The sequence below is a fragment of the Leptinotarsa decemlineata genome, unplaced genomic scaffold (genome assembly GCF_025532065.1).
Source record: "Leptinotarsa decemlineata unplaced genomic scaffold, Ldec_3_MD MMD2_P_RNA_scaffold_12, whole genome shotgun sequence".
Taxonomy (NCBI): Eukaryota; Metazoa; Arthropoda; class Insecta; order Coleoptera; family Chrysomelidae; genus Leptinotarsa; species Leptinotarsa decemlineata.
Window position 1 is genome coordinate 1,756,275 of NW_027412526.1, and position 9,770 is coordinate 1,766,044.

Below are 9,770 nucleotides of genomic sequence, written 5' to 3' on the forward strand. Positions count from 1 at the left end.
GGAAAAATGCCCGTGTTTTGCTACAGAGTATACAAATGCACATTCACTTTTACTGTAGATCTGAAGATGGTATCAAACATCCCCGAAACGTTCTGAACGAATAAACGCTTGTGTCGTGCCCAATTGTCAGTAAATAATTGTGGCGACATATTTGAGGAACATTCCGTATATAAAATCAAAATTGCTACACATCTTCATCAACCATTCCTAACAATCATTTGTTGTTCACGCAAAATAATCCAGAGGCAGCAACTGGCCGGGATAAGCGCTAATTTCAACAACATTGCTTGAATTCCCATCTCTATTTGTTGATGATTAAAACGCCCCCCAGGAAAAGTCATGTATCTGTAGCAATATATCCAAAATATGCTTTCCGCTTTTCCATTGGAACGAACATCAGGATGAATAATGTTTCAAAGAGACTAGCGCGCTTCTCGATGAGAGTGGACGGTTTGCTTATTCCCCGGACGCTATGAATCGCAGATGATGGTGTAGTTGTTGTTCGTCCCCATTAAAGTAAGTGCATCGCTTTGAATCGATTTCTGTTGGCTTCTGGGAGGAGAAGAGATTCGAAATTTGAAGCAGATGATTGATACTTTCTTGAGTAGTTATCAAATTCAGGAGAAGGGCCTACAAAGAGCGTGAAAAAAGCTTTAATCGAAATGAAAACTAGTTACACAAATGTAAGGTCTCCCAATAGCGACTTTCAAACTAACTTTGACAAGTGATGACGGCCATCTTGTTGAAGCTACAGCTGTCAAATTAGTTGTCATTCATTCAGTCTGTTTTGCCAAATCACCGTAGACGGATATGGCCCTCAACAACCTTTACAGATGTCGGACGACATCTTACAAACTTCATTTCTTCCAAATTCAATGAGAGGAAGCGCATGATGGAAGACCCTATATTATGAACAGGGGTCTTCATCTTGATTCTTTTGAGGAATGGTATGGCGGTCGATTCGGCCGAGATAATGTTACGCTCTCCTGTCATGAGTTCCTCACTATATTTGCCCTACGATGACAAATGTATCTGCAGCTCGCAGATAATATCACTTGTGGTTCACAAAACTTATTAACTTGTTCACCACAAGTGTGATGGGATATGACCCTTCATTGAAAGTGATCCTGTACTACACTGACATTTCCTTCACGAATATTTCCATTGGCGATTCCTTTCCTGAGCATCTCGTGGAAATCCAGAAGTGCTTCTGGAGATTTGGTCTCAATTCCGTTAGCATGCTCCTGATATCAAAACTCATATGGAGTTCTGTATTTACAAATCAGGTCGACAAGGAAAAATATCAGCGTTATTTCATCAAAAAGAATTTCAAACCGATCCTGTTTCGTGATTCGGCGTCGCAAGCGGAAGTTTAATTGGTGGTGAACTGTATTTTGTCGTGCCACAACACAGTAATTAGAGAGTAATATGTATTTCAATTCCGTTCCAGGATTGTGGAATAGAGACTTCAAAGAGACGAGTAACAACTCTGAGAAAGATCTTGTTGAAAGAAAAAGTTTCCCGAAGGGAAATAAAGCATGGTACGAAGTGAACAGCAGAGTTGGTTGTTTTAGAAAAGGGGTGTTTCATACAATTCATTAATTCATAAGAGAAATATTAATTAGTTCGAAAGGAGAGACATGAAACATTGCTGCAGGTATGTATTTTTGCAAGTAGCCATTAAATTTGAAAACTTATCGACATTTTATGCGACAGTGGTTCCTTTCAAGAGAATACATCATAATGATGTCGCTTTACTTCATATTTATTTGAAAAATACCTTCTGTTAGTGATTTCTATTATGAACCACTGGTCCAACAGAAAATGACAATCTGGATCAGTCAATATTACTTCCCCACATACAAAAAACCCTTTCAGAGGCTGGAACTCATGTCCAATAATTATAATTTCCATAATTTCTGAAGTCTGAACTCTTAAGGCTTGAAAAATCAGAATACATTCATTTGTTCCACTACACGATGTTTTTCCATATCAGAATTTCTCATGTCTGAAGATGAAAATCGGAGATTCATATTTTGTCTCAATATTTTTTTCATTTCTCAAAGTTGCCACTAACTGATTCTATTATGATATATGTTAGGTTAGATCTAAAGTGAGTGGGTCTCCCCTTTCCTACTCATATTATTTGATTGAGAAAAATCTGAAAAATGCAGTTGCAGTTGGACATTATCGACCTGAGTATCGCAACTTTGTTCACAATTGCAATGGTGTTATCGGTTCAAAGAGTTCAGTAAATAAATTATCCTCGATAAGATGAACTTTCTGTTGACCTGTTGGATTTGGGTTTACCCAACTGATTCCAGAGTGCTTATAAAACGTTGCTGAACTGAGTTCACACCAGTCCAAAACTTCAAACTAACGCAGTTCAAGATGTTGAAGGTTATCTTCTTGTTTTGTTTCGTTTGTATCGCGATATCTCTTCAGGCAGGTAAGAAGATCAGGACAAATAACGATTTGAGTTCCAGTTTCTAGCTTGAAAAACTTGAATAATTCGGTAGATATCAAAATCCATACAATCATATAATGAGCTTATACTATAGTGCGTCGTTATCATCTCCTGACTTAACATAACCTGTTTTCTAAATATAATTTGTATTTATGAGTATACTTGAAATTATAGCTGCCATTATATTCAAAGAATACTTCAATGATGCCTAAATGCAATATAAAATCTGTGGAGTCCAATCTGAATATCAATCAAACAATCAAGATATGCTCTATCATCCAAAAAACACTGTTGATGAAGCTAGCTGAACTGTAGTCAAGTTTTCAGAGCACTAGTACTTGGTGTTCAGTCATTTTAGAAATTGATTCTCCAATGTAGCCTTCAGCTACAAATGTAGAGTTCCATCCTCCATGTCGTTTCATTGTTGGTATGTCTGCCCCCGATTCTGCAAACAATGTTGGCGAAGATGTGTGAAAACGGTGTTCTGTGTATTGCATTAGGTTTTCAATATTTGAATATTTCGAAATATCATTTGGGATTGCACTGAAAATATTCAGATCAATAGATTCAGTTGTAGATTTATCATCATTATATCTTATAAAATGTCTACCGTGACTGGTAGACAGAACGAAGAAGAGATACATATCTGCGATATCTTTCAACAAAATTGAAATTTCCAATTTTTCTTGCTATTGCAAAAGATCAGATTTGTTTGTCGTGTTATTGGGTATTTTTACAGTTATGATGGAATCCATGTCATCAATATCGTCCAATGTTATAATAGTTTCTGTAACTCGTCTCTGCGGCATACTCCTGCAATGTCAAATACTGTATCTAATAATAATAATAAATGGTATTTAATTCAAGTGGCCAAGTTTAGCAAGAAACATTACAAAAAAAAATGGCAATTTTAAGACAAGAGTAAAATGAAATACAAATGTTTATGTTTGGAACAGTGTTGACTGAGCAATTCAGTTTTAAGTTTACTTTTGAATAGCGGAATCGATGAATTTTTCAAAGATACACTGAATGAATTAAACATTATTATCAAATCTAAGGTTTCTTGAATGTATCTTTTGTCTGGAAAGAAGCTTTTTCATCAAATAAGTGGGTTGTTGTTTTTTATCAGTTTGTGAATGAAACAGAATGTTAGCATTTTGATTGATTGAAGAGGCCACATCTGTAATTCAGGCTTAATATTAGTCTAATGCAGGCGTTCTGTACTTTCAAAAATTTTGCAGAAGCTATGGAATCGATACAAGGGCCATAGACGACATCGCAATAATTGAACATCGATAGAATCATTACGTCTGAAAGGGTAATTCTGAGAGACCTACTAAGGTAGTGTCTGTTTGAATACAGATGTTTCAGTGTTCCGTACGACCTTTGATTGAGAGTACTAACTTGATGAACAAATCTGAGGTTGTGGTCTATATGAAGTCCTAAGCATTTCATTTTGTTTGTCAATTCCATAAAATGTCCATAAATATGCAATTTGATATTATATATGGCCCTTCCAAGATATTTGGCTTTTACAAAAATTATTAAAGATGATTTACTAGGATCACGATTTATACAGTGTTGCTGCGAAATCTGAACAGGATTTTTTATATCATTATTGAGCGATGTTTCGTGATCAATAAGCTGATATACTTTATCGGAGTAGTACAAGTTAGTCTGCATATGTATGAATGTTGAATAACTTTAGAACATTAGAGAAGTCACATGTGTCGATAGTAAAGAGTAGCGATGGCATAATTCATGTCCACAAGCGGACAACAGAATAGCATAGGTCAATTTTGTTTGGAAAATAGTGTAAAAAGTAATTTACTTTCTTGTACAATGATAGAAAAAACTGATTTGTGAAAATTTTCAGATATCAGGGACTACACCAAAGACAGTTTGTATCCCTGCGTCCAGTGCCTGTGCCATGCGAGAACAGGCTGCTGGAGACGTCGCAACTGCGCAATGTATTCGATAAGCCGGGACTACTGGACAAGGGCAGGATCCCTCGTGGTCTCTCCAAGCGATTCCCAACTCAGCGATGGAGGTTACGACAAGTGTATGAGAGATGAAAACTGCATCGTTGGAACCATCATAGAATACACGAAGTCTTGGGGGGAAATGGTGAGTGTGAATATAGCGGGTCTCTCAAGACTCTATGATGGCATTTAAAAAAAAATACAAGCACTACCGGAAAATCCCCATGGCGCTCTAAGAGCGGTGCCTGTGCGCTGGAGATTGAATTCATTTGGAAACGCGTTCTCAGGAAGTTCATTCCACATAAACGCAGTTCTCCAAATGAAAGTTCTCAAACAGTGAATTCCGAGATGTACTGAGTTGAACTTCGAAACAATGGGCAGCCACAGTCCGTCGCGTATTTCGGATATGTACCTCTCTTGGTGGAATCAAATGTGCCAAGTCGCTTGAACACCTCTCGTGAAAGTATCTATAGAAGGGAGACAAGTCTCCAATCTTTCTTGGATGTTCCAGACCATCAGAGTTGCAAGTATTATTCAAGTCTCCAATCAGGTGGATGACTCTTTCCTAGATGGAATCCATCAGCTTCAGGGTATGCTTAGGGGCAGAGCTCCATACATGAGAACAAAGAAGGTCTGTTCTGAGCTTTATGAAGCATCAGAAGTTGCTGAGGTGTATACAGGTTTCGGGTTCGGAACAGTGTTGCAAGCTTTGGAGGAGCAGCCTTTGCAATTCCGGTAACATGATTGGACCAAGACATATTGGTGTCCATTTTGACCACCAACAAACTTATCGCAGCAGGAAGCTGAATTGTCTTTACATTATTATATTCGGTTCGGATACGTTGATCTTTCTGGAGAAAACCGCTGACTGGGTCTTCGTGGCATTCAATTGACCGTTACTTCCACCCCAATCCAAAATCACCTCCAGATCCTCATTAAGATGCAACCTCTTGCTGTCGGTGAAGATGTGCATTCACAACCGATGATCTGGAATCCAAATCGATTGATGAGACAAGTGTGCTGTCATCAGCAAAGCAATATATTGGATTTTTGGTTCTTTCCAATAAGTCCTTAATATAATGGGTGATTTCTTGAGAGGTATAGGATTTGATTTTCAAAACAACACAAAAAAATTTGAAAAAATTGATGAAATCTTTATTGAAATCGATAGAACGATCAATATGATCTAATGTTTGGAGATTATTCCATGCAAATGTTGTCCGTGGATCCGCTTTAGATGGCCCATGCGCAAGGTCCAATGTTGGCACACTCTCTCTAACATATCGACCGGTATTTCACGTATAAATGCTTCAATATTGTCTTCCAGAGGGTCAATCATTGCTGGTTCATCCCTGTAAACATGAGCCTTAACATGACCCCACAAGAAATAATCCAAGGGCGTTAAATCACACGATCTAGGCGGCCAATTGACGGGTCCCAAACGTGAAATAAACTGTTCACCGAATGCGGCTTTTCATTGGGCCATTGTTTCGCGTACCGTGTGGCATGTGGCGCCGTCTTGTTGAAGCGACATGTCAGGCATGTCCACTTCTTCCATTTTGGGTTACTGTGAATGGCTAGCGCCATTCACAGTAACGTTTCGGCCACTGTAGAAGTACGGTGGCTTTTTCGGAATGCATCGGTAGCTCCTGCAATGCTTGTGGCTGGTCTTCACTCTATATGCGGCAATTTTGCTTGTTAACGTATCCATTCAATGAGCCTCGTCGCTGAACACAATTTTCCGATAAAAATGCGGATCTTCCTCCAACTTTGCCAGGGCCCATTCACCAAATGTTAGACATTATGAGAGGTCGTGTGGCTTCAATTCTTGCACCAGCTGTATCTTATAAGGTTTTACACCAAAATCCTTTCGCAAAATTTTCTACATAGTGGAGTGACAGAGGCCCAATTGCTGCGAACGGCGGCGAATCGACATTTCACGGTCGTCACGAACATTGGCGGATACAGCCGCAATATTTCCTTCGGTCCTCACTCTACGTATGCGTGTTGGTGGTTTAATGTCCAATAATGTAAACTGGGTTGGGAATTCAGTCACAAGCTTCTGAGTAGCTCCCTTAGCAGGCAGACGAAACTGCCCACAAATTTGAAGAAGTGCACGATGCACTTTCTTCACCGAGCATGAATTTTGATAATAAAATTCAATAATTTGCAGGCGTTGTTCATTAGTGAGTCGATTCATGGTAAAATTATAGACCAAACTGAACAAGTTTGACAATGACACAAGACACGATTCACGCGTGATCTGTCAAAAACAGTGTTGCCAAAAAGATACCAGCAAAAAGATACCACTCATTACAATAAAAAGAGGGGTGGAGATAAAATGGCTCTCTGGGGAACACCAGCGTTGACGATAAAAGTATACAAGAGATATCTATCGACGGTCACTTGCAGGGAGAGACTTTTCAGGAAGCTGAAGAGCTATACACAAAAATGATCCAACAAGCCATAGCATCGAAGTTTGGACAGCAAACCCTCATGCCATACACGGTCAAAGGCCTTAGAAATATCAAGCGCAGCGGCTCTTGATTCTCAATGTTTCTCGATCGCGTAATTCCAAATATGGGTGACATACGATAGAAGGTCGCCTGTTAATCTTTGTTTCCCAAAGCCATATTGATGATCGCTCAATATGTCTTTGAAATATTTTAGGATTTGATGGTATATGGCTTTCTCTATAGTTTTTGATATCACTGATAGCAAAGCGGCTGGTCTGTAGTTGTTTGGGATTTTTTTTTGCCCTTTTTGGGCAGAACGCGATCAATTTTCCAACAAGAAGGAAACCCCCTTTCTTGTAAGACAGGTAGAAAAGTCTGCAAAATACAGCGAGCACGAGATCATTTGAAAACTTTTTGACGGGCGCTTCATCAGGACCTTAACCCTTGTTGATATGGAGCTGTTTTAAAAATCGCCTGACTAGACGTAATTTCCGGCATTGTGGATGTTGGTGTGAGAATAGTGGGTGGTGTCTTTCCCATAGAATCGACTGTGGAGTGGAACGCAAATTGTTCAACTAGTAGATTTGCTTTTTCTATGGCTGCTGTTGCAATTGAACCAGCCGCTTGTGCTAGAGGTGTATTTGAGTCAATGTTTCTAACTGATGAAAAATAGCATTACGAAAAGTGAAAAAATACATGATTTGCGATGATTCAGTGAATCTAATCTTCATTTATCTTTCAGGATTGTAACTGTGATGGAAGTTTCAACTGCAAAGATCTTGCTGCCATCCATTTATTCGGAAGAAAATGTGAACGACCAATGTTTGGAAGTGTGTATGCCTCGAGATTCAATCACTGTGCAAATAGAATTGGCGTGAGTGACATGTTAACTCAAGAGGGAGGAGATCTTTGTACAGTACCCGACGCTCAGTGAGGGTACAACTCATGAATCGCAAATATTATTCAAGACATGTGGCGTTGGAAAAATGTAAATTTGTTCAATCCAGATTGTCAACTGTATAGTTTGGGTCGAATTAAAAACTTAATGAATTATTCGATAGCTCATTTATAATAATATCGTTTATTATGCATGAAAAATTAAAGAAAAAGGGTTAGCCCAAAGGCTATCTTCCACCCCTTCCAAAAGTTATACAGTGAGTGTAAGAAAATAATTATATTTTTCGTTCTTTATTGTTTTAAGCGTATTAAAAAAAAAATAACTTTTAAGTTCGATGTTCTTTAAAAGCGCATTCTTTAGTTTTTTAAACTTGATTGAATTCAAAAACAACTCTCTATAATTTCGATTGCCAAGTTGGCGGGGATTCTACGTTTCGAAACTTCATTGTTTCATCTTCAGGCCCCTGAAGTATAAGAACAAGACATACATGTTGAAATGGGATTCCAGATTGTAATTTTTTTAGAACAAACTAAGTTATTTGAAATAACAATCGGAAAAAAATTATAAAACGCTTTGAATACTTTACAGAAAACAACGTTGATGAGAGCTCACATCTGGGGAGAATTCCCGAGTTCAAAAAGGGTGAAGGGTGAAGTTTATGTATTTATATTTCATGTACAATTTATTCACTTCACCCTTTTTGAACTTGAACAGCCGCCCTAAATGTCAGTACCCATCAACGTTTTTTTAACGACGTTTTTAAACGATTGTTATTTCACATAATTTATTTTGTTTATAACAGAACTACATTCTAGAATCCTATTTCAATATGTATGTCTTGTTCTTATACTTCAGAGTCCTGAAAGCTGAACAATAAAATTTCGAAACGTGGACAACTCAGCAATTGGTTTTCTTCGACATTTCGACCGAATTTCCGCCAACTTGACCATCGAAATCATTTTCAACGGTCGCCATCGTATTCAACTCTAGAATGTTCATCTCTCAAGTTTATCGATTTAGGCAGAATTCTGTATTTATTGTCAAACCACTGGATGGAATATAGCATTCCTCATCTTTGCAGATAAGGCATTTTGATTGCATTCCTTTGTGGTCCGTTCTCAATACATTTCTATATAATCGTCCGTTCTTGCATATTTGAGGTCATCCAAACTTCGATCTGGTCTTGAGATTCGTTACAGAATGCATTCGATGCCCGTACAATGTTCGATAAATACGACAACCATGAAGCAACAGTTTTCTGTGGTGATGTGAAAGTGACATATCATATTCTTCAAAGTGTCAAGAAAAACATGATTACTTTGCAAGCTTCAGATTCATAATTTCATCTATTTTAAGTGAAGATTCACTGGTTGACATTCCTGCAGCTCCTGAATATGGGCCAATTGAATTCTCAAGAGCTAGAACACACAAAGAGTTCTCATTTTCTTGCCTGTTTCATTGAATTTATCATTTGTGGTACAGAGTGGGACAAAATGGACACTTCTATACAGGGTGTAACTGAATAAATGTAAAACATTCAAGGAGGTGATTTCTCATCGAAAAAAAGATAGGATCTTTCATATAAAGAAACTTCATTGGAGCATCACTTGTTAAGATACAGCCCTTTAAAGGTGGTACATAGAATTTGTATAACAATATTTTTCACAAGCACTGAAAAAGTTACAATATTGAAATTGACCTGACGTTTTGTACTACCAAAGAGTAACTCAGCCAGTAATATATTTGGTTCACCACATGGTTGTGAAGGGTGAAAAACGCAACCGCTAAAATTTATTTCCAATGTAACAATATTGTTTTTTTTTGATTTAGTGAAAAAAAAGAACATTATCGACAAAACATTTCTACTCTGAGTTGAACTACAATTCAATATTTCATCAACGAAATAAATAAATATTCATTCATCCTATTATTTTCACTTTTCCACTCAAACCCACTTCAGAAATAGC

General features: G+C 37.8%; 1 protein-coding gene across 1 annotated transcript; it reads left to right on the plus strand.

The window, feature by feature from the left end:
• Positions 1 to 2,289: 2,289 nt before the first annotated feature.
• On the plus strand, positions 2,290 to 7,958 carry LOC111517691 (uncharacterized). Its single transcript, XM_023173912.2, has 3 exons — positions 2,290 to 2,449; positions 4,344 to 4,594; positions 7,648 to 7,958. Exons 1-3 carry the CDS (start codon positions 2,392 to 2,394, stop codon positions 7,837 to 7,839), a joined length of 501 nt encoding a protein of 166 aa, XP_023029680.2. The 5' UTR covers positions 2,290 to 2,391; the 3' UTR covers positions 7,840 to 7,958.
• Positions 7,959 to 9,770: the final 1,812 nt, after the last annotated feature.

What these genes read in the sequence shown, in the direction of transcription:
- LOC111517691 (XM_023173912.2), top strand. Translation starts at nt 2,392, where the DNA reads ATGTTGAAGGTTATCTTCTTGTTTTGTTTCGTTTGTATCGCGATATCT. An exon ending in CGCGATATCTCTTCAGGCAG is followed by an intron (nt 2,450 to 4,343) that starts GTAAGAAGATCA and finishes GAAAATTTTCAG; the next exon opens with ATATCAGGGACTACACCAAA. An exon ending in CGAAGTCTTGGGGGGAAATG is followed by an intron (nt 4,595 to 7,647) that starts GTGAGTGTGAAT and finishes TTTATCTTTCAG; the next exon opens with GATTGTAACTGTGATGGAAG.